The 25,576-nt window shown below is 48.2% G+C and overlaps 1 protein-coding gene across 4 annotated transcripts in view; it reads right to left on the bottom strand.

Annotated features, from left to right (window-relative positions):
- The window catches only part of DKK3 (dickkopf WNT signaling pathway inhibitor 3), a 47,383-nt gene that overhangs the window by 12,289 nt on the left and 9,518 nt on the right, over positions 1–25,576 (bottom strand). For 2 of the 4 annotated variants that reach the window (XM_082478141.1, XM_082478143.1), the window contains exon 4: positions 24,710–24,793. The exons of the other annotated variants lie outside the window; for them this stretch is intronic. In XM_082478141.1, coding sequence (XP_082334267.1) covers positions 24,710–24,793 — 84 coding nt within the window. The remainder of the gene's footprint in view (positions 1–24,709; positions 24,794–25,576) is intronic. 4 annotated transcript variants of the gene reach the window in all.

The following is a 25,576-nucleotide window of genomic DNA, read 5'->3' on the forward strand; positions in this document are numbered from 1 at the left end:
GAGGGAACTCAGGACGGAGACAAACCAAAGGGGCTGCCCACTGCCAAGCCCTCAGCCATTGCAGTCACCCCCAACTGTGCACCCCGGGGGAATTCAGAATGGAGAAAAGCAGGGTACTGGCCCCAGACAGCTGAAGTGAACATCAAAGGAATGATTTCAGTGAGCCCAGACTCCTGCATCTTCCCATACATAGAAAAGAGCTAACTTCCTTAACTTGAGATATCTGGTTTTCTTTTATTAATAGTAATCTTTTGATGTCCTGACTACCTGGCCTTTGTTACAAAAACTCCTATATATCCTGGCTCCCCACCCTTGCCTCTTCGGAACAGTCCCTCAGAGTGATCTGAGAGTCCTCTCTTCCGGGCTTGAAGTCCTCAGAATGTCCACCGAATAAAACATAACTCTCAACTTGCAGGTTGTGCATTTTTTTTTTTCAGTCGACATACCTCAGAATGTGACCGTATTTAGAAATAGGGCCATTGCAGATATAATTACTTAAGATGAGGTGATTAGGGTGGGCCCTAGACTGATACACCTGTTGTCTTTATGAAAAGGGGAAATTTGGACACAGAGACAGACACAGCTGGAAGGAAGACGTTGTGAAGAACAGAGAGAAGATCTACAAGCTGTTCCCTCAGAGCCCTCAGAGGACCCACCTCGGCCAACAGCTCGACTTCAGACCTCCCTCCTCCCGAGCTGTGAGACAACACATTTCTGTTGAGTCACCTTGTCACCTAGCTTGCGGTACTTTATTCTGGCAGCCCTAGGAATCTGACACCCGCCACTCCCAACAAGCCTGTGGCCAAATCTCCTCTGTTTCGGACCTTCCACACACATCCAGCCTCTGTTCCTGAGCTTCGAATCTCCCTCGGGGTGGGGGCCGGAGGTATGACAGAGGGGATGGGGGTCGGTGGCGGGGGAAGACACGGCACATTCTGAAGGATTTTTACCCCAGGGACCAGAACAAGGTTTCTGCGCTGAGCCCAGAAACTTTCAACCAGCAAGTGTTTGGCCCCAGGCCCATGCTCTGGTTACAGAGTTTGGATGGATGGTCTTCTCCTGGCCCCAGGTGTGCAGTGGTGGTGCCGGGCCCTGAATGCTCCTGGGATGCGGGGATGGTACAGTGTGAGATAAACAAATGTCCCTCCCAGACGTGGGGCTGTTCTCTGAGCCCCGGCCCTCCTGAGCAGACTGTGGGCACCAACCGTCCTCATCTGCCCAGAACTGGGGGGCTTCCTGCAGTGCCTGCGGGCCCTGCAGTGCCAACACTGGGAAAGTCCCGGGCACTCTGGGAGCACACACCCTCACACCTCCCTCTCTGGGCCCTGTCGCTGCACTCAACGCACTCTGCTTACTCCATGTCCTCCAGCCCCTCAAGGCCACGTGGCACCAGTGTACCTGGGGTTGGCATGAGGGTGAGCTGCAGGCTTTGGGGCCCAAGCCGGGAATTGAATACAGGTTCACTTACAAGCTGGGTGACCTTGGGCAAATTACTGAGCCTCTCTGTGCCTCGATTTGTCTGTAAAATGAGAAACCTCAAGAGGCTGTTGGACAGATGAAAAGAGATAAAATGTGCATGCTCTTGGAACAGTGCCGGGGCCCCCAGGACTCAACCCCCAGGGCGCACCTCTGTCTGCGCTCTTAACTCACTGCAGGAGCTCAAAAGGTGACCGTGGGAAGCCTTGAGTAAGCTTCTGAGCTTAAGTTCAGGCCAGTAGATCTCATTCTATAGTGAATACCTGTCCTACTGAGAAGACCCAGAATGTCAGGTCTAGCCAGGGCTCTCCATCCATCACCACAAGACAACCTCCTGCTTCACCCTGGAGCCCTCTGCTGTGGGGAGACAGGAGGGAGGAGGACAGGTGCACAGAAGTACAAGGGGGCCCAGGGATGCCCAATTACAAGAGGGCATGCAAGCGGCCAGGAGACACACGATTCAATCACCCTGGGTGCTAGGCACTTGGCAACCCTCATCTCATCTCATCGTCTTCCAAAGTGAGCAAGAGAAGCCCAACTTTACAGACCAAGGCAGTGAGGTCACTTGCCAAGGTCATGGGTAAGAAGTGGTAGGGCGGGGCACTCAGCCCAAGAGTTCCATCTGACCCTGACCCAGTGCTCTAGGGAGAAAAGGGCAGACCCCAGGGAGCAGGCAGGCTGGGGGCCCAGGCCATGGGGCAGGAGGGAGAAGTGTGGGGCAGGAGGCCTCTGGGGGAGCCTGGGAGCTGCCAGCTCTGCCTGCAAGGCAGGGCAGGGTCTCCAAGGCTGGGCCCTGGTGCAGGTTCCCAGAGGGCTGGGAGCGGTGCTGAGAGCAGCGGCAGGCGGCCTCCCCTTCCTTCTACGGGATCTCCAAGTCAGCTTTCCCTGTTCCTCAGAGTCCTTTTTTGACCTTAAGACCAGGCCAATCGCAGGAGCTGTGACACTCATGCACATTTGTCTCGAACACAGCAGGGTGCCCCCAGCCTCTCCTAGACGCTGCCCTGGAAACTCTCAGCCTGAGCTGCAAACCTCACCCAGGGTTGTGGCCTGACCCACGCTGCAGGGATCGCCCGATGGAAAAACCCAGGCCAGAGCCAGGAGCCAACGCCAACTATCGTTACCCTAAAGTCCCAACATCTGCAAAGGCCTGGGGCTCCGGGGCTGTTCCCACCAATATCTCTTCCCCAGTCACAAAGCCCGTGAAAGAGGAAAATGCGGCCCCAGCTGGGCTCAGCACACCAGGTGTGGAGAACCATACCCCCGAGCCTTCGGTGCCCACATCACTCAGGACACGGTCCTGGAGTTCTCCTCTCCTCCTGCCCCCCCAGAGGTCTGGGCCCCCCCAGACCTCGGGCCCTCTGGGGAGACCGTCACACCCACAGGTCCTCAAGGATGGAGAGGGGTGTTCCAGACTAAAGCCTGTCCCACAGACAGGCCACAGAGACAGGCAGCCCCACACTCACGGAACTTCCCAGCACATTCTTTTAGCCTGAGCCATGTTGCCTCTGGGGAATTTATACCCATATTTAATTCCAAAAAAAACTTATTCACGTGCCCAATCTGTGTCTAACCAATTGAGTGTTGTCACCGCCTGGGTTAGAAGCAGTGGAATGAGCCCTCCACCCTCTCCCCATCCACGTTTCTGAGGCTCTGAGTCTGCACGGCCCCTACCTCCCATTCCAAAGGCCGACTTTGAAGGTCTGACCTTCACCAAATACACACGGGACACGGTTGGTGCAGAAGATACCTGCTGCCCAAGTCATCAGGAGCCTAACCAGAATTGTTCTGAAAGCTGCTCCAGCAGAGGGGCCCTGGAGGAAGCTGAGGTTGGACTAATTCAATCACTGCCAAATTGGAGGAGACAGGCAGCCCTCCAGGCCCAGGGAATGGCCAGACTGCATCTGTGATGGTGGCATAATAACAAAGTGTGACAAGGGGAGAAGTGAATAAAAAACAGGTATGTCCCCCTGTGACCTGAGAGATGGGGGCCTGAGGTTCCGGCACCGGGAGCTCTCTGCCTGCACCAGGCAGCACCTGGAACCGTGAACTGCCCCCTTGGCTGGAATTCTCACTCCCCCAGCAACCCTCAGACAACCAACCTGGCTCCTCAAGACCCTGACACCAGATGGGGGGTGTCCTGGATGGGGCGCCAACATTCCTGCCACTGGAAAGAGATGTTCCTCACCCATGCAAACTAATAACCTACACATCAGTGAGGTCTGAGTTCAGTTCACAAGAGGGCCAAGGATGTCCAGTGTCTGGATCTGCAGGGCTCGAGGGTCCTAGCAAATTCACCCAGGTTGTGAGTCCCAGTGAGAATTTCACCCTGAGGACACTCCATCTTGTAACTCACTGTCTTCCCACCTTCTCTGCCTACAATGACCCGAGTCCAATCTCTGCACGGCACACAGAGCCCTTCACGGTCAGTTCCCAACCTGCTTTCCAGTCCAATTTCCTGACCTCCCCAAGACCCAATTTTGGTCACTGCTTCTAGAATGCCCTCACTTCCCTGCTCTGCCAATTCATCTTTAAGGAGCAACACAATGTGTCCTCCTCAGACACATCCCTGACCCTCCCCACTGGGCAGCGAGGGCCTGTCTCCTGGGTGCCCCTGGCCCTCAGTATCCACCCCAGTGAAAGCCGGGTGAAGAGAGGAATACGTTTGGGCTACAAAGACCAACAGGCATTTATAAGACTTGCCAAGACTGACACTGGGAGAGCCAAGATTCAAGCTGTGGAGGCTTCAACTGTCTGTAATTGGTTTTTCTCTCTGAGGAGTGACCCCGTCCAGCAGCAGCCAAGGTGACCAGTGGCTGGCTGGTCATTTGTGTCTCTAGGCAACCCAAGGCGGGATGTGCCTCAATTCCCAAAGCCCTCTGAGAACTCACCTGAGTCACTGGCCTGGTCTCACCAGAGCACTTATAGCATCTATGGATTGTTTTTTGAAATAGGTAGTTGGGGAGACTGAAAGGGCAGTCCCTCAACTATCCCATCCAACCTAGGAGAGCACCTAGGCTCACTTTTTAAAAATTAATTAATTAATTGATTTTTGGCTGCGTTGGGTCTTCATTGCTGTGCGCAGGCTTTCTCTAGTTGCGGCGAGCGGGGGCTACTCTTTGTTGCAGTGTGCAGGCTTCTCATTGCGGTGGCTTCCCTTGTTGTGGAGCACGGGATCTAGGCGCACGGGCTTCAGTAGTTGTGGCTTGCGGGCTCTAGAGCGCAAGCTCAGTAGTTGTGGCGCACGGGCTTAGTTGCTCCACAGCATGTGGGATCTTCCCAGACCAGGGATCGAACCCATGTCCCCTGCATTGGCAGGCAGATTCTCAACCACTGCGCCACCAGGGAAGTCCCTAGGCTCCCTTTTAATGAATCTGATACAGTGATGCTGCATGACTTTCAAGGCTAGGTCATGAGAGGCAACACAGCTTCTGCTTGGCTCTTTCCCTCTTCAGATGCTTGCCCTCTGACCCAAGGCTCCATGCTGGGAGGAAGCCCAGGCTGTGGAGAGGCCGCAGCACCAGCTAATGTCCCAGGTGACAGCCAGAAGCATGAGTATGAAGAGCTTCTAGATGATTCCAGCCTTAGCCACTGAGTCACCCTGGCTTCAAGTCAGAGCTCTCAGACTCTGGAGCAGATATGAACCATCTCACTGAACCTTGTCCAAATTCCTAGCCCCTAATCCACGAGCGTAACAAATGATTTGTTTTATACCGTGGAGACTGGGGTAACAGATCACCCAAGCACATTACATCCCAAACTTGCCCTTTGCCTGCCAATCTTCCCGCCTGGCACCCTGGTGATGATCTCACGTCTCAGTGGGTAATGCCGGTGTCTATACAGGGCTCACTCCCCTGCTGGTAGGCAGACAGGAAGCATGGCAGGCTGTGTCCTCAGCCGTCTCGGGCAGTTGTTTAGAGCGAGGAGGCCAACTCCATATCCCTCTGCTTGGTCACCTGCTTGGTGGCTGATTTTGTGAACTCTTTCGTCTCCACTCTGACCCTCTCTGGCCTTGGCCAGGCTATGGCCTCCTCGGTCTTCTTGGCTGCTCTCCAAGACAGACAGGTTTGATGTCATTTTCCTTGGCTGGACATCTCCGCTCACTGTTCAAGAGTCCAGCAGAGCTAGAATTCCTATGAATCCACATGGTTTTTCATAAAATGTCAACCCTTGTTGGTGGTGAGTCTCCAAAGTAGCTGCTGACAGCTCCCTGTGGTCCTGGTTGGTCTCTGAGGCAGAGGCCACCCCCCCCCCCCATCCCAGCCTGGACCCCGTGGTACTGGCAGGGAAGTCCACGGCAAGGGTCTTATACCTTCTCTCTTTTAACATAAACATTCTGAGCAATGAATGGCCACCGGAAGCAACATCTGGGACGTGATGGTGGGTCCACCAGGGCTGTGCTGTGTCCCAGGAGACAGGAGCGCCCCTGGACTCCACTGCATCGGGGGCCTCAAAGGAGACACAGGAGGAGACGCCTTCGGGGAACCGTGAGCAGCCCTCCCTGCAGCAGAGAATGGGCTCTCCCGGGGAGAGGGATCTGGGTGTCAGGGAAGGTCTCCCAGGAGCCAGCTCCCGGGAGTCATGACAGGAGTGTCTATGGGAAGGCACGTCTCGGTCCTCGTTTCCACCAGCTTCTTGGCACTGGTCCACAGCACTGCCGCTGCTGTCCCCTCAGCCACAGACTCAGCCACCTCGGGCAAATCTCCATCACCTTCCTCTTCCTCCTTTCCTGGTTCAGGGCTGAAACTGCTGTGTGGCTCACGTCTTCATGCACATTCTGTATCCCCTCGGCTCCAGTCCTGCTGGGGCCTTGGCCACTTTTTGGGACACTTGCAACCAGAATCAGAGGTCCCCTCGGTGCTGGCATCTGCCCCAGACAAATAACATTCAGCCATGGAGGGCAGCGAGCCGTTGCCATGGCAGAGGTGTTCTGGGCCTTCGTGCGTCTGTGACTAGGGGAGGCCAAGGCCAGTGCCAGTCACAGGCGAGAAGGATGCTCGCAGGTGGCTGCAGTGGGTGGGATCCACTCAGGGCCTGTGGGGACCAGAGATCTGTGTCCCCACCCTCACACAACTCCTCATACAGACCCTAGTGAAATCACCTCGCTTTCAAACAAAGCAATTACCAGGATGAAACTTAAATCACATTCACATTTACCTGCACCCAGCTAAGACCGGTATGGTTCACACGATCGTGTGATTCCTTCATTCATTCACAGGAAAGGATAATGCAGGAGATGAAGTAGGAACAGAGTAGGTTTCAGGGGCAGGGTATGACTGACTGCTTAGGCTTTCCAGTAAGTAAGCTAGTAGGTTCTGAGAGTGTTTTTACTGCTCAGTTACATTTTGATTCTATTTAAGACCCTCCCTCCATCACTGGGGATAGATGGAGTCTCTTCATATTTACTCACTTGGTTTCTTTTTACTCTTTTCGCATGAGTTAGTGAGCTGACTCGGCCTAACCCAACCCCTTCAAATTGTTTTTCCTTTGCCTTGGGAAGAAAGTCATGAATGTGTCATGTCCCAGAACACTCTTAGCCCTTGGAGAGGGTGCCTACGTAAGATCCAGTTTCTCAGAGTAAAGCATTCTGAGGCTCGGTCCCGAGGTGCGCGTGCTGGAGAGAACTGGGGGTGGTGAAGACTAGCTCGTCTTCCTTCTCTTCTTTGTCCATCCCAGCGGCTCAGGCTGAGTCTGCAGGACAGCGGGTCAAGTCTTCTCCAAGGAAGAACAGACTACGGGGGGGTGTATGATCCCTCCCAAAACATCAAAAATCTCCAATGGGACGTCCTGTCTGTGTCCTCAAGCTGATCCACTGGTGAAAAAGGCCTCAGAGGGAGGCGGAAGTCCGGAGATACGTCAGGAGGTGGCTCAGGCTGCCAAGCCCCAGCCAGGGCCTCGGGCCTTCCCAGAGGAAGATTCGCCTCCACCGGAACCCTAAGCTGCAGGGGTCTGCAGGCTTCCCACCTGGCCCACCTGGTGTCAAACGGCAGATCTGGGACCACCTGCACATTCCAACTCTGAGATGGACCCTGACCCTGCATTTTCAAGGGCCCCGCAAAGCCAGTGATAAGAATTTTTTCTAACTTCAGTTTCCTGCGAACAGGTCTGCGGAGCCCTTAGGCTTCAAATACCTGAACGGAGGCTGGCATTACTGGGGTCTGGAGGTCACGTCCCATCCACAATGGGGGCGATCCCACTCCAGGGAATGCAACGGACAGATCCCCTTCAACAACCTTCCCTCTGCCAGGGAGGCCACGTCTAACTCTGAACGACTAAGAGGCCCCAGTGTGGGCACTGTCCCCTGGCCTTTTTAAAAACAAGGGGTCTTAACATTTTTCACGCCATGGACTCCTATGACAGCTTAACAAAGCCTACAGATCCCTTCTCAGAATAATGCATTAGGTAAATAAAGGAAAAGACACAAGACTACAAAGGAAAATGATTGCACTGAAATACAGTTATCAAAATATTTTGAGGGCTTCCCTGGTGGCGCAGTGGTTGAGAATCTGCCTGCCAATGCAGGGGACACGGGTTCGAGCCCTGGTCTGGGAAGGTCCCACATGCCGCAGAGCAACTAGGCCGTGAGCCACAACTACTGAGCCTGCGCGTCTGGAGCCTGTGCTCCGCAACAAGAGAGGCCACGATAGTGAGAGGCCCGCGCACCGCGATGAAGAGTGGCCCCCACCTGCCGCAACTAGAGGAAGCCCTTGCACAGAAACGAAGACCCAACACAGCCAAAAATAAATAAATAAATAAAACTAAAATATATATATATATATAGAGAGAGAGAGAGAGAGAGAGAGAGACAGTGTTTTATGGGCTTCTTTATTAACACACTGAGCAGTAAGACCTACTGGCTGGTCTGACAATAACCTTAATTTCTAAGTAGTGATGAGTGTAAATGCTGTTTCAAGTCATCTGCAACAGTGGTGAGAGAGCACAAAAATATGCCTGACTAAAAAAAAAAAAAAAAAAAAATATGCCTGACTGCTACCAGTAACAAGGGAACTGCTAATGATACTGTGGTTTGTTGCCTACTTTCAAGATTGAAGGAAGTGCCACTTTAATTTAAAAGCTGGTGAAAATCAAAGTGCGCTTCTTTTCCATGAGTTCTATCCAGGTTAAGAAGGTGATTCTAATGCATGTCCAAGGTTAAGGGCTACTCCTTTAGTGCCTCCCATCTAGCACCCTCTTTAAAAGATACATCTCAAAGGATTCCTTCAAGTTCTTAAAAAAAAAAAAAAAAAAGATGAAGAAAATGTAAAGTAACAGAAAACAAAGTTGTCCCCCCCATGCAGAAAAAGTCACTTCCCCAGGCAACTGCCAGGCCTTTGGATGGGAAAGCAGCCTGGCATCCCCCCTGGGCCTCAAATGGGTTTCTAAAGCCCTTGGTCCTGGCCTCTTCCCTGCTGTCAGCAATTATGCTTTCCCTCCCCCCAACAATCCCCACAAAGTTCACCACAGTGAGGACTGAAAAAGGGGCTTGTGGAATTGTTAAACCTTCCAAGTTGAACCATTTGTGCTAATGAGCTTGGAAAAAGCCTTAATATGTTTCTGTCGTGGAAAAACACATGCTCTGACCTCGTTCTGCTCAAGTGGCCTCATCTTATTTTGCTTCATCTTCGTGCGATGGCAGGGGACACAGAAAGCTACAGCTCTAAGGGGGAGGCCATGGGCCGTGGTCTAGGGAGAGTGGTCTGGGCACACCTAGGTTTTCTGCCCCAGACACCCTGGAGCCACCCATCATCATGATGGCCCCAGCGCTGCCTGCCAAGGTGCCGGTGCCGAGGAATCCACCCCCATCACCGGGTCTGCTCCAGCTCTCCAAGCCGAGACCCCGTGTACAACCTTGGCAAGTCACTCTGTGCTTCCTCATCTTTAAAGCGGGGCTGGTACCCCCTGTTTTAGGTGGGTTTGGTTAGAGTTAAGGAAAATCACTTCTATGAAATGGTCCACAGTACCTGACACATAGTAGATGCTCGATGAATATTAGTTCTCTTCCCTTTCTCTCACCCTCCAAATCCTAGCAAAGCTGGCGGGGAGGGGAACAGCTCCGCCAAGGCAGGCACCAAGCATGACTTTGATTTAGCCTTTCTGCAGGGCGTGTGTTCTCCCTGGGGAAGGAGGTCCCTGCAGACATCATGGGGAAAAAACAGGACCCCAAAGCAATGGGAAAAGCAAAAGGTTGCTGGGAGGGGGGTGGGAGGCTGACCCTATGGCCTGCTTCTTGCAGGGCCTGAGAGGGATGGGGTCTGTTGGCCCCTGGCCACTTTGAGCCACCAGGGACCCACTGGCCTGGGGAGCAGGCCTCCTCAGTCTGCAAGGCAAGATGTTTTTCCACCCTGACTGCTACTCACCAGGCAGTGGGCTCTCTCTGCTTTTTGTACGTGCTTCCTCTTCTGGGAGGCCATGAATTATGAGACTGTGGAAAATTCAGACTGTGGCTGTATTTTCCACATCACATCATTGAAATGTGTCAGTGGCCAAACTTCAAATACAGGTGCCTGCCACCCACTTAAAATGCTCCTCCTCGGTGGTTTAGAATGTTCCCCTTCAGGGGCATGGGTCTCATACCCGACCAGTGGCGAGAGCAGAAGAAATTGGGTGAGAGATTCTACAGTTTCCTAACCCTGATAGCCTCTCCCAGTGACCCCCAAGGGGCTCTGCCATTCTTGGGAGGGAAAGAGCCCTGTGTTTATGGCCATGCAGTGGTCCTTTTGTGATTCTGATTCTTCATTTTGAACATTTGGTGGGGGGGTGTTCAATGACTCTTGATATAAATGACAGGAATGGAACTAGGTGGTGGAAGGTTCGTGATAACCTCTTCAAAACCACCCCAAATTATGGCTGCAAGCTTCCATGACTTTTTCTATCAGAAATATATCTTTTTATTGAAAAGGTCAGTTTATATCTGGTTTCAGAGGAATAGGAACCCATTTTACCATTCAACCATCTACCATGACTTTGGGAATTTAACTTCTCTAAACTCCAGTGTCCTCATCTGTAAAATAATACCTACTTCCGGGACATCCCTGGTGGCGCAGTGGTTAAGAATCCACCTGCCAATGCAGGGGCTGCGGGCTCGATCCCTGGTCCGGGAAGATCCCACATGCCATGGAGCAACTAAGGCCATGTGCCACAACTACTGAGCCCGTGTGCTGCAACTACTGAAGCCCATGCGCCCTAGAGCCCACATGCCACAACTACTGAGCCCATGTGCTGCAATGAAGACCCAACGCAGCCAAAAAAAACCTACTTCTCAGTATTATAAAAATTAGAAAATAAAAGATTTAAAGATACCTGGTGTACAGCCCAGCAAACAGTAGGTGCTCAATAATGTAGATGAACGAATGAAGGCAAGAAAAACACAAAGAGGACCATTTTTTCAAGCAAATAAAACTCATCTACGTATTTGTAGCTCTTTGCTGGATCTTATCTTCAAGGACTGCTGCTTCTGTTTATAGTACCCAGCTTACTCCTTGGTCATACAGCTTTCATCTGTTAAATTTGTTCATTCAACTACTAAGCGCCGATCCCGTGTTAAACAGGACGAAGCCCCTGCCTTCCCAGGGCTCACAGTCTTCTAGATACTCTCCCGGCCACCACTTCATCAACTTCTGATGCTGCTCCCTGAACCTGGGAAGCCCCTTCCCCAGCAGTCATCACCATCTTCTCAGCATTAGGCAGGCCATCTCCCCGGTTACTAATCTTATTAGATATCACAAAACCGGTGACACCAACGCCCTGCTTCCCCAACAGGAAACTCCATTATCAATGGCTGCTTGAAGTGCTGTGTTATCTCAAATTCTGAAGCTCTAGCTGGGCTCATTAGGAAATAACTGCAATTGATTAGCCGTGTCTGCTATGGGTGCGGCAGTGGGGAGGATGGCAGTGTATGTGCCCCATGTTTTCAACCCTGGTCTACAGGAACTCAAAGGACCCCGTGAATCCTGCCATTTATAATCCTGTGACTCAGTGAAATCTTGCTTTACTTACCTTTGGCACAAGGCCTGTCTTCACACAACAGCTTTTTCATCTGTTTGGTCTAGCACCTTAGCCAGTATCACCTGAGAAAGTTTCTCAGTTACTGGGTTTCAAGGGACAGCAAACTTACAACAAAATAAATACAGGTACTAATGTATCACCCTCATATTTGGTAAATCACTGCTCCTAGAGGCCCAGGAAATGAGCTCAGAAAGGAGACTCTATTTGTATTGAGCATCTATTAAGTGCCAGATACCTTCCATACACTGTCTCTTCCTTCTGAAACACCCTTAGGGCAGTCGCTAACTCCTCCTCTCATGGGACAGGAACCAGTGCTCAGAGCAGCAGGGGAAGCTGCCCAGGGAGCAGAGATCCCAACCTGTGGCGCTTCAGACCCCAAACCCCACTGCTCTGTGCTCCCAGAAAACGTACCCACACGTCTTGTTTATTCTTCCTCTTCCAGGAGGTGGAGGTGAAAAATGAAACTGACAGTGGGTCTAGACAGAGCGATGAGATCTGGGCAAACGTTTAGATGACTCAATCCTCATCCATCATTTTTCCTACAGTCTGCTGGGCATAGGACCAAGAGAAGACATTCCTGCCTGATTTGGGAGACCAGCTCAGCTCACCAGGTTTGGGGCATACTGTGAATTCCCTGAGAGCATTAAATACATACCTCTGCATCCCAAACTTTCATCCTGACCCAGTTCCCTTCCACTGGCTCTGCCTCTGACCCCAGAGCCCCTGTCCTCTGGTCCTCCTCCCAGGAAGCCCTCCCGACCAGCACAAAACCCTCTCCCCGGAGGCCCGAGCCCCCGCCAGAGCCCCCAGGAGTCTGCAGTGCCCTGACAGGAAAGTGGGAGCTCCCCGAAGCCTCAGGGGTTCTTTCAGGAGACATGGTGCAGGATCTCACCAAGGAGGGTGTGGATGGGAAGGAGATTCCTAACGATCAGGAAAACCACATCTCTGGATCCTAGAAATGAATTTACGAGGATGCAGCCTGAGCCTGCCTACACCCAGCCGGGGACAGGGGGAAGTTTTCAGCATGTTGGCTAGAGGGGGGCATGAGTTAGTGTTTACTTACACCTCTGGTTAGTGGTGTCAGGTACCCCTCAAAGACACCCCCTGAGACAATGGCTGCCATACTGCAGAGGCTACTGGTGGGACCAGTGTTGGTAAGGCACTGCCTTGACCTAGGGCAGCAGAGCCCAGGGATTTTTGTACAACCCTTCAGCTTACATTGGGCCCTTAGCTTCCCTCGTGCCTACAGTCATGGAAACCAAGAGGTAGCAAAACATCCCCGTCTCATGCTCCACTGGTGGGAATGTACAAGGGTGTAGCTGCTGTGTAAGAGTATGGCAGTGCCTCGAAAAATTAAAAATAGAATTACAATATGATCCAGCAATTCCATTCTGGGTATATACCCCAAAGAATTGAAATCAGGGATTCAAAGAGAGATTTTTACACCCATGTTCATCACAGTATGATTCACAGCAGCCAAGAGATGGAAGCAACCCAAGTGTCTACTGACAGACGAATGAAAATATACACACAATGGAATACTGTTCAGCAAAAAGGAAGGAAATTCTGACACATGCTACCATATGAATGAACCTTGAGGACATTATGCTAAGTGAAATAAGCCAATCACAAGAGGACAAATACACTATGATTCCATTCATGTGAAGTATGTAGAATAGTCGGATTCATAGAGACAGAAAGTAGAAGGTTGGTTGCCAGGGAGAGGGAGGAACGGGGAGTTACCATTTAATGCATACAGTGTCTTAGTTCTGCAAGATGAAAAGAGTCCTGGAGACCGGCTGCACAACAATGTGAATACACTTACTACTGAACTACATGCATAAAAATGATTGGGATGGTAAATTTTATGTTATTTATTTTTTACCACAATTTTTTAAATGTTCCATTAAGAACATGTGTTTGAAAGGTTTGGCAATGGATAAGACCTAAGTAATTTGTTTGTTTTTTCTCTTAGTACTGGCTTTCCACCCAGCTCTGCTGTTTAACTTCTCTGAGCCTCAGTTACTTCATCTATAAAATAGGATCAAGAGTGTATGTGCCCTGCATGGTTGTTGTGTGGAGTATGTGAAGGGAAGCTGGCCAGATCCCAAGCACAGTGCCTGGCACACAGCAGGGGCCCCATCAATGGCAGCTCTTATGTTCATCATCGTCTATTACTGTTATTGTCATTATGATCAGTAATTATTACTGAGTACTGGATGACATCACCGCACTGATGAGCTGGTCTGATCGGTTACCAGGATTTACCCTGAAAAGGAGAAATACGTGGCTTTGGAGAGAGGATGGCTAATCTGATCACTTTCTGAGTCTCAGTGACCAAACAAGGGAATGTTGTGTTCCTTGATGTTATTTTTAAAATAAAATGATATGGACTCACAGGCTCTGTGAGTTTCTCAGAACTACGCCAAAGATCAAGGACGGGCAGAGCTGCAGACCTTACAGTCAGGCTGGTCTAGAAGGATCCCCAGGCCCTAGTAGCCAGGGACAGCCACCCACCTGCACAGGGAGCTCTTCAGCCCCTGACATGCTCGGGCTACTCAGAAGCCACAGGAATAGGAGAAATAGGCTTGCCCTGCAGCGTCAGCCTAATGAGATTTCAGGTTCAATCACTGTCGTTTATTTGACCTGCCTACTGGCACCAAGCAAAAGCAGCGTGTTCCATTTCTAAGTAACAGTTTCCAGACTCCAAGCCCCGAAGCCAGGCTTTTTTGCAGGGCACAGACGACTCAGTCTCGAGTTTCAGCAGGATTAAGCAAAATCCTGTCCCCACCAACATCTCTGTCGTCCAAACCACGACTTCCTGGCTCTTTATCCTGGGGATTGCGTGGAGCCTCCCTATACTATACCGAAGCAGGGTATGTTCCTAACTCAGCATGTATTTCCAACTAGGAGTTGGCTGGGCTCTTGAAACCCTTCCTGATCTAATTCCTGCCTCTCCCCAGCCTCATCTGCTACTCCCCCAAGCACGCCTCCACCTCTGGCATTCTAAACTATGTAGTGTTCCTCAGACATGTTCCAGCTCCACCTGCCTCCTTGACTGTGAACAAAGAATGCTTCTGCAAGGAATGCCCTTCCTCCTCACAACTGAGAATTCCTCGACACCGTTCGAAACACAGCTCAACTGCCACCTCTTCCAGGAAGCCTGCCAAAATGTGTGAAGGGTCTGAGACTTTACTTGCAAGGGGACAAGTGAGCCTTCCACAGTTTCATGGTTGCCAGCAGAGAAGTCAGACTCCTGGGTCAGAGACAAAGGGCTTCATTGCTGACTGCACAGAAGCAGCATGAGCTTCATGTCTGTGACAGCTCCCCCCACCCCCAAGTCCCAGGGGGCAACATGGAAGGGCCCAGGTGGATCCAGTGTGTGCAGTAGGTGTGCATCACAGCTGAGGAATGTCAGGCTTAGAGCACCCAAGTCTCATATAATGGACTGCAAGCAAACCTTCCCTCTGCCAAGGAGGGACAGCTGTCTGTCTTCCAAGGCTGCTTGCTGTACAAACATCCTGGAAAAGACAGTCTGAAACCAAAGGGCAATTAGTGCCTCTGCTTATAAAATGTGCAGAAACTCCAGAAACCAAGAAGGATAGTTTCCTGACAACACCTTCCCTGGCTACCTCATCCAGCACTCACACAATGCTCCCACCGTGCTCTGTCCACCACTGCCTTAGGAAACACGTGTGAATCCATGTTGTAATGACCTGTTTACTTTGCTGTTCCACCGCTAGCCTGCGTCCTCTCTGCTGTTAGGGACCATCTTTTACATTTATCTGCCAGACACACATTAAGTGCTCAACGAACGTGCAAATAAATGGACGAGCTGAATAATTAACACGGGGAATTCTGACAGCCATGGTTTGGGGGTAATCAGATAATGATAACAACAAACAGCTGACATTTACTGACTGCGTATGCTCACGTTCTAGGCGCTGTCTGGTATTTTTTTTACCTGGATTGTTTTATTTTATCCTCATGAAACACTATATGGAAGGTACTCTGATGAATCCACTTTACATGTGGGGAAACTAAGGCTCAGAGCAGTTAAGGGATTTCACCAGTCACACAGCTAATAGCAGTAGAGTTGCACGCTGAGCCAGCTCTCCTTGGGCCCAAGCCTTACCCATCCCGCTAAAGTGCTTCTCCTCTCAGAGGGCATCTAAGCTTTGGGGTGTTTGTGAAAGTGGCCAAAGAAGGGAGGAGGGAGTGCCTGCCTTTTTGTGTTTACAGGGGTGGCAGCAGCACCCTGCATGTCACCATCACCTACTCCCCGGTGTGACTTGCAGCCCCTCAGCCATCACGGTGGACACAGAATGCACAGATAGCTCCTGCTGGAACCTCACACCTTCCTAATCTGTGCCACACTGGGCCAGATGGTATTTGGCCTTGGGACCAGCCTGGAATGCAAAACTGACCCTTCTCCCTGAAGAAGAGAGGAAGGGATGAGATAAATTTGTGGACCACGCTCTTGTTTGCTACAGCTTACAATTCTCAAACAGCCATTCCCCTTGACCTTACTAATAATCAAAGAAATAGAAACAAAAAGAAAATATAGGTGGTCACCCACTATAACACTCACTGTAGGTGAGGGAGGGTTGGTGAAATTATCTCAGAAATTGCTGCTAGGAGCAAAAATAGTACAACCTTCGGGAGGAAAATTGGGCAACATCTCTCAAAATCTTAGATAGGCACACCCTTTGACACAGCAATTTAATTTCCAGGTTTTACACAAAGAAACACTGGCAATATTGTTCAAAAATATAGATAGATGTCTATAGCAAAATTGTAAATAGTTCAAACGCTCTTCTTAAAACACTCAAAACATACAGAGTTCTACAAAGGAAAAGTCTCTGCAAAGTTCAATTCTTCCAGAGATATCTACTAGTAATGATTTTGTGTACAATTTGCCAAGCTTTTTAATGCATACTTTTTTTCTAAAAATGAGATCTTTTATAAACTGTATATATAAAGTATATCTTAAATATATAGTAAATATACTGCTTTACAATTGCTTTTTCTTCACTTAACATTTTATTGAAGATATCCTTTTATACCAACTTATATGCAACCTGTATGAAACTGGTTTATCAACTTCACAGTATTTTGATTTTGCATGTGGAATCACGAATTCCTTCTTGAAGGATATTTAGGTTGAGGAGAGTACAATTTAATATAGCCAGGTTATAGCTCAAAAAAAACGCCTACTCCTTAAAAACTGCTCACCCACAACAACTTTATTTATTTGGGGATTGCTTATCCACTTCTCAGAATGATCCAGAGCTCTTCAATTGTTCCTATAATGTTTTCCTACTGGATTAAGGCATGAGGGCCTTATACGTGGCCAGAAATGACAAAACCAATGCAAAATATAAATCTAGAAACACAAATGGACCCAAGTGTCTGGTTATAGGACTGTGGAACTGTACATTCACACGAGACTCTGCCATCACTCTTAGAACCACAAGTGTGTTGTTTTCTATAGAAACCAAGATACGTCCTGCCAACCTGGCCCCATCCTGGAACTTGTCAGCACCTGACCATCACCTATGCTTCTTATCATTCATTAGGCCCATCCTTCCTTCTATTTGTATCCCCAACACCCAAACCAGACACTTATGACTCATGACGACAAGAAGTGCAGGGTGAGTCAGGCTTGAGGCAGGGAGCACAGAGTTTCTAGCAAAATGCATTACTCAAGAGGGCGAGGCAGAGCTCTAGAGAACTTAGCCCAAGGCCACAAACATCAGTGGGAAGAGGCCCGTGGAGTCCTGAAACACAGCCTCAGCCTCCAGGGAAATTTCACTCTTTTTTTGCAGTAGGTTGATGGGAACCAGCGGAGAAGCCAGTTAGAACCCAGTGTTAATTACTTGTCAATAATAATGAGCCTTATACAAAGAGCTTTTATAAACCTTGCCTTACAAGACTCTCACCCAATTTTGTGAACCGGGGATTATTAGCGTCACTGAATAAAGAAAGAAACTGAATCACAGAGAGCTTGTGAGGGTCAGGACAGCTTTGAACCCAGGTGGGCCTCACATCTTGTTCAGACCTCATTCTGCCCCCAGACTGACCGATAGGGAAGGGCTGCATTTTCTGGGACTTGGCCACACACCCCTGCCCGCTACCACACCCCCAGCAGGACTCTCCAGGAGGCTGGGCCTTTGGGAACTGACTGACGTGCTCTAAGGAACCCATGCCCTCCACCAATGCACTTCTGTTAAACTAAACCCCAGTGACTCCCTAGCATGGTGCCCTGTGCAAGTCCATGAAATTGACAAGGGTGACTCCAGCCTCAGAAATCAGGGCAGAGGGAGCAGACAAAGCTGACACCACACCTGCATTTACTCTGTGATGAATGAACAAGCTGGGGACAAGGAGAACCCAAGGACTAAAAGGGGAAGAGGCCATTCAACTCGCTTTCTCTGCCCACTCTCTTACTGGGTCTCTCTGGGCTTTGAAGTAACAGGATGTTTGCTGTTCAATGCAAAACAAACAAACAAATCTTGGAGAAGTTCAGCCACAGCTTACCATCCCTCTTCCCCGAGACTTCAACATAAAGCATCCTCGCAGCAGAGAAGACACTGAGTTCATACTAGTGGAGAATTCCATTGTCATTGCCCACAGTCCGCTGTCTGCCCTGACCACTCTCTTGGACAAGGAAGTCGCGGGGTTACTCAAATCACGACTATCTGGGTGTTTTGGGTAGTGAAATTTGTCTACCTAGGCCCTCAGAAGTCTCCAGCAATATCTTGGAGTTGGTTGTATGTGATTGAACCTGTAGGTTCAAATAAGGTATGTTCGGCTGGAGAAACAAACAGACCTGCTCTTTTATATCATATTCTAATGTAAAAACAGAAAAGACAACAAATGCACGTGTTAAGCTCTGTTGCTCTGAGCTGTATTTTAATGAGAGGACGCGTCCCTTCAGAATGGTGCCTTGGCTAATTGGGCCAGATCCATCATATTTGGGGACATGGTTATAAACAAAAGCCTTGCATGTGTGCATAATGGCTTGTCTGCTCTCTAGCTTCCAACAAGCCACTTTCCTCCTAACCCCTTGCGCAAAAGTAGCACAGCACCGGTCAGCCCACCCAGTGGCCCATGAAGGGGAGAGGCAGAGGGCTCCACACAAAAGCCTCACAGAAAGACGTCAGACCACATCACCATCGCCGGGGCGCTCAGGTGAAATAAGACAACATGTCCTTTTCCCCTTTCGCATGTGAGAGCAAAAACGGACCCATGCCTTGCACGTACTGTGTTAGGTTTTCTAGACGGGTCTATAGTGTTACTGTCTGTGACTTTCCGTGGGCCTCCTCGGGTTACCATACATATGAATACACATCCCAGCATTTGAAGAAAGGAAAATATGGGGTGCTTGGTGAATATTTTTAATTGAATTCATCTGGGAGTTTTAAATCCTGAAAATTTAGCTCCTATTTATAGTAGCTTAAGGTTGGAACAGCATATGATTTTTGTCCCTTTGAGTGGCAAGCCTCCCTTTTCCATTTAAGAGAATGTCTCATTGGCACATAACGCATTTTCCAGAGCCAACTGTAAAAAATCATTAAATTGCCAAACTGTGGAACGGGACGGTGGGTGATGACGTTCGGTTGTTCTCATGCCTTTGAAGGCAATCTAGTCTTTACGGCTTCCCACTCAGAAAAAGGAGCTCCACGTCTCTTTATGCTTGAGTCCCAGCTCAGTTGTGTCGGGACAATGGTAACCCAGGAACCAAAGAGGATTCGAATGGAAGGATTCTGTGGGCATCTGAAACCAGACCTTGCTTCTCTGACTGCTGGCAAGGCGTTTGACAACAAGCAAGGCTCTGTAGTGAGGTAACACACCACCGTTCCTGCCATATGACCTCCCTTTCACAAATGCCTTGCAAAGTCTCCAGGCTGTTCTCTAAAGACCCATGGGATTCACCAGGCACTGGCTAGTCAAGCATCAGATGCCCCAGGTCACCCTTCTAGCCAATCAAATTGGAGCTCATTCTCATAGAGAAACTTGCTGAGTTAAGATTCCAAGGGCCTGAGCAGGAATCTGGAAAAACTCAGTGAGGCTCTACCTTCTGGATTTCTTGGATATGTCTCTCCCTGTCACTCTCCTGCATTCTCAGGACCATTGTACACAGGGGTTCATGATCAACGTATGAACCTACATCTGCAGGCATGGGGATTCTGGGCCTCCCAGCTGAGCCTGGAACATGGACACACGGGCCGTGCAGACTCAGGAAAACTGGCACAAACTCAAGTGGCGGCAGCACACAAGTGCAGGCAGCTGCTCCCTGAGCCGCGCACGCTCTTGGCATCTTTGAGGTGTGGTCTCTCAGTCACCCACCACTCTCAGAGCCTTGGTTCTCCCCGCCACAGGGCTCAAAGCCTGACACAGCTGCCTCACTCGGAGGGCAGAGCGGGGAGCATGGCATGTGCACCTGGGTCTCCAGCAGGTACAGAGGTGCTCATAGCAGTGCTGTTGCCCTCTGGGCTCTGGGAAGCTCTCCAGAGCAAAACTATACTATCATGCAATCATACACCTTTTTTTCTTGAACACAAAAGCTTTTTTTTTGTAGTTCACAGCCTTGAGAGTTGTGTTTCCGCTGCCTTATCACAGAGACTTAAATCTGGAATATTCTAAAGCTTTTCCCTCTTGGTACCATCTGTCTGTCTGGGTTTTTTTTTCTATTTTTATGTTTTTTTTCTTCTCTCTCTTCTCTCTCTCTCTCTCCCCACCTTCAAAAGCTGGTCTCTCCTCCCTCCTGACCTTGGTCAATCCTATCTTTGTGTCACAGGCTTCTGTACTTTCAGAGTTGGGAGAGATGGTGAAAATCATTGCCTCATTTAAAGATGAGGGAAGTGAGGTGACCTAGTTTATATGTGACAAACTCATGCTTCCAGCCTCTGCCACTAAGTCTCTCTTCATTTCACCACACGGCTTACCCTCCATCAGCTCCCAGGTCCCTTGAATGGGGGGTCATCACCACCACACAAAGCTGACTGGACTCCCCCAGCCTGCAGTAAATGTCTGAGCACTGTGCCAAAACAAGCAAAAAGAACCCATCCAGTCAGCAGAGGGAAGGAAATAATAAAGACCAGAGAGGAAATAAATAAAATAGAGATTAAAAAAACAATAGAAAAAAAATCAATTAAACCAAGAGCTGGTTCTTTGAAAGGGTAAACAAAATCAACAAACCTCTGGCCAGGCTCGCTAAGAAGAAAAAAGAGAGGACCCAAATAAAATAAGAAATGAAAGAGGAGACATAACAACCAATGCCACAGAAATACAAAAAGCCATAAGAGAATACTATGAACAGTTATATGCCAACAAATTCGACAATCTAGAAGAAATGGACAAGTTTCCAGAAACATACAGCCCACCAAAACTGAATCAAGAAATAGATAATTTGAATAGACCAATCACTAGAGATGAAATAGAATCGGTAATTTAAAAACTTCCTACAAACAAAAGTCCCAGACCAGATGGCTTCATAGGCGAATTCTACCAAATATACAGAAAAGAATTTCTACCAATCTTTCTCAAACTCTTGCAAAAAACTGAAGAGGAGGGAACACTCCCAAACAAAGACATTCTATGAAGCCACCATCACCCTGATACCAAAACCAGACAAAGACACCACCAAAAAAGAAAATTACAGGCCAATATCTTTGATGAATATAGACGCAAAAATGCTCAACAAAATATTAGCAAACCGAATCAAACAACACATAAAAAAGATCATAGACCATGACCAAGTGGATTCATCCTAAGCTCACAAGGATGGTTCAACATATGCAAATCAGCACCACATAAACAAAAGAAAAGACAAAACTGCATGATCATCTCAATAGATGTAGAAAAAGCATTTGACAAAATTCAACGTCCATTCGTAATAAAAACTCTTACTAACATGGGCAGAGAGGGAACATATCTCAACATTATAAACGCTATTTATGACAAACCCACAGCCAATATAATACTTAACGGTGAAAAGCTGAAAGCCTTCCTGCTAAAATCTGGAACAAGACAAGGATGCCCACTCTTACCTCTTCTATTCAACATAGTATTGGAAGTCCTAGCCAGCCACAGCAATCAGATGAGAAAAAGAAATAAAAGATATCCAAATTGGAAGGGAAGAGGTAAAACTGTCATTTTATGCAGATCACATGATTCTATATATTGAAAACCCTAAAGACTCCACACAAAAACTACTAGAACTGATAAACGAATTCAGCGAGATAGCAGGATACAAGATTAACATACAGAAATCGGTTGCATTTCTTTACACTAACAATGAAATATCAGAAAGAGAAAGTAAAAAAAAAGTCCCTTTTAAAATTGCATCAAAAAAATAAAATACTTAGGAATAAACCTGACCAAGGAGGTGAAAGACTTATATGCTGAGAACTATAAAACAATGATAAAGGAAATTAAAGATGTTCAAAGAAATGGAAAGCTATCCCATGCTCTTGGATTGGAAGAATTAATATTGTTAAAATGGCCATACTACCCAAAGAAATCTACAGATTTAATGCAATCCCTATCAAATTACCCATGACATTTTTCACAGAACTAGAGCAAATAATCCTAAAATTTATATGGAATCATAAAAGACCCAGAATTGCCAAAGCAATCCTGAGGAAAAAGAACAAAGCTGGAGGCATAACCCTCTCAGACTTCAGACAATACTACAAAGCTACACTAATCAAAACAGCACGGTATTGGCACAAAAACAGACATATGGATAAATGGAATGGAATAGAGAGCCCAGAAATAAACCCATACACCTATGGTCAATTAATCTTCAACAAAGAAGGCAAGAATATACAATGGAGAAAAGACAGTCTCTTCAGCAAGTGGTGTTGGGAAAGTTGGAGAGCCGCATGTAAATCAATGAAGTTAGAACACACTCTCTCACCAAACTCAAAAATAAACTCGAAATGGCTTAAAGACTTAAATATAAGACATGACACCATAAAACTCCTAGAAGAGAACATAGGCAAAACATTCTCTGACATAAATTGTACCAATGTTTTCTTAGGTCAGTCTCCCAAGGCAATGGAAATAAAAGCAAAAATAAACAAATGGTACCTAATCAAACTCATAAGCTTTTGCACAGCAAAGGAAACCATACACAAAATGAAAAGACAACCTACAGACTGGGAGAAAATACCTGCAAAAGATTCAACCAACAAGGGCTTAATTTCCAAAATATAGAAACAGCTCATATAACTCAATAACAAAAAAACAACCCAATTAAAAAGTGCGCAGAAGACCTAAATAGAAGACCTATGTCTCCAAAGAAGACATACAGATGGCCAAGAGGTACATGAAAAGATGCTCAACATTGCTAATTATTAGAGAAATGCAAATCAAAACTACAGTGAGGTACCTACCACCTCACACCAGTCAGGACGGCCATCATTAAAAAGTCTACAAATAACAAATGCTGGAGAGGGTGTGGAGAAAAGGGGACCTTCTTACACTGTTGGTGGGAATGTAAATTGGTACAGCCACTATGGAGAACAGTATGGAGGTTCCTTAAAAAACTAAAAATAGAACTACCATATGACCCAGCAATCCCACTCCTGGGCATATACCCTGAGAAAACCATAATTCAAAAGGACACATGTACCCCAATGTTCATCGCAGCATTATTTACAATAACCAAGACATGGAAGCAACCTAAGTGTCCATCGACAGATGAATGGATAAAGAAGGTGTGGTACATATACATAACGGAATACTACTCAGCCATAAAAAAGAATTAAATAATGCCATTTGCAGCAACATAGATGCAACTAGAGATTATCACACTAAGTGAAGTAAGTCAGAAAGAGAAAGACAAATACCATATGATATCACTTACATGTGGAATCTAAAATATGACACAAATGAACCTATTTACGAAACACACTCACAGACATAGAAAGCAAACTTATGGTTACCAAGGGGGAAAGGGGTGGGAGAGGAATAAATTAGGAGTTTGGGGTTAGCAGATACAAACTAATATATATATAAAATAGATAAACAACAAGGTCCTACTATATAGCACGGGGAACTACATTCAATATCCTGTAATAAACCATAATGAAAAGAATATGAAAAAGAATATATATATGTATACGTATAACTGAATCACGTTGCTGTACAACAGAAACTAACACAACATTGTAAATCAACTATACTTCAATAAAAGTAAATGAGTAAATAAATATTAAAAAAAAAAAAAGGACCCATCGACTACCAACCACAGCAACACCACCTAACAATTATGGGTACACTGCTTCTTTTCCTGTGATAAGGCCACAAGGGGTGAGGGAATATCCTGGATCCCCTCAGAAGGCTGGGGGTGCATTCTACACCTCAGAGAGGAAGAACGTGCAGTGGGAAGTTTGCATAAGGTGCCTGGGCACAGAGAGGCTGGCCCTCGCAGGCCCCATAGAGCAGGCACTTTTTACAATGGACCATGTCACATGGCAGTTGCCTTGTCCACTCTTCACCAGGCCTCTGCACCTGAAACCAGCCACCTCTTTGCAAAGATAAGGTGCAGCTGCGTCACCTCTCATCTGGGAATCTGGACACCAGTGACTCGGCCTGGGTCATCCCCCAACCTATGCCAGGCCTTTCTTCTGTGAAATGATGTCTCTCTCAATGTTCAGAATCTATAATTCTCTAAAAAGCAGCCCACCTTTGGACTGAGCAACAGGCCACTGAGTAGCGGGTGCAATCACAAGGGGCCCAGCGTGAAGCCTGGAGCAGGAGGACACTTTTCCAATGGGCCACTGGGTTCCACTTAAGGTTTTCTTGCTCTCAAACTGCCAGACCAGGGCTGGGATCCTAAATGACGTGGGTCACGCCAGAGGTTCTAGGGTATTTTCAGGTCGGATGCACCACGTCTTGTCACCAGGGACCCTGACCAATGCACCCGATACTTCAGTGTTTCCCTTCCAAGGCTGAGCCTCAGCCATGCAAATGACAACTGAATTGAATGTGTCCTGCCATTTCCGAGGCAAAGTGCATATGGAGGTAGAGCCTGTTACCAGACTGCAGCTGTCTGGCCAGAAATGTAGGCACTGGGGAATCTTGGCAGAAACGAAACAGGAGAGGTGCAGGGGAGCCAGCTCCCTCCTGCACCCACTCTGAAGTCTGGGTCAGCTTTGGCAGGCTCAGCAAAGGAGTGTGTGCCTCGGGTGCGAGCACGGGGAAGATGACCACTCACGTGGCTCCTTTTGCCTTCTTCATCGCCCATTGACGTAATGACCGTCTCTGAAAAGACCATCTGTCCAGTCTGGTTGTTGGTGATCTATAGGAGAACAAGTACAGTGAATGTGAAATAGGAGGAATTCTGGACAAATCCCACAGGTTGTTTTTTTGTTTTGTTGTTTGCTATTTTCTGAAGCAGGAGCACCTGTCAAAGTAGACAGAATGCCCACTCCCTCCCCTCTTCTTAAATGCATTTTATTTTTTTTATATTTATTTTCTTTATTTTTTTGGTTGCCTCAGGTCTTAGTTGCAGCATGCGGGATCTTTCATTGCGGCACGCGGGCTTCTCTCTAGTTGTGGCGTGTGGGTTTTCTCTCTAGTTGTGGCACGCGTGGGCTCTGTAGTTTGCAGCACGCGGGCTCTCTCATTGAGGCGCGTGAGCTCAGTAGTTGTAGCACGCGGGCTTAGTTGCCCCGCTGCATGTGGGATCTTAGTTCCCCAATCAGGGATCGAACCCACGTCCCCTGCGTTGGAAGGCAGATTCTTTACCACTGGACCACCAGGGGAGTCTTGTCCCCCTTTCTTTCTGAGCTCCACCAGCAGCGTCAGATGGTGCAGCGATAGGAGATGTAACAGAGCCTACAGCATGGGGCTGCTAGGAGGAGGGCCAAGGAGGTCTGTGTAAAGCACACAGCACACAGCCTGTCACCTCGCAAATATTCAGCGCTAGCTATTTTTATCATTCTCGGGGCTCATTTACTTGAAATTCAGTGTCAGCTTTCTTTTCAACTACAGGTCTGGGTATTGAAGGAAGCAGGTTTTAGCTACAGCTGCCCCCCTTCCTGATTCTGGGGAACTGTCTTGTTTCATCAAAAAAGTGCTT

This window comes from Balaenoptera physalus (assembly GCF_965194825.1).
Source record: "Balaenoptera physalus genome assembly, chromosome: 10".
NCBI lineage: Eukaryota > Metazoa > Chordata > Mammalia > Artiodactyla > Balaenopteridae > Balaenoptera > Balaenoptera physalus.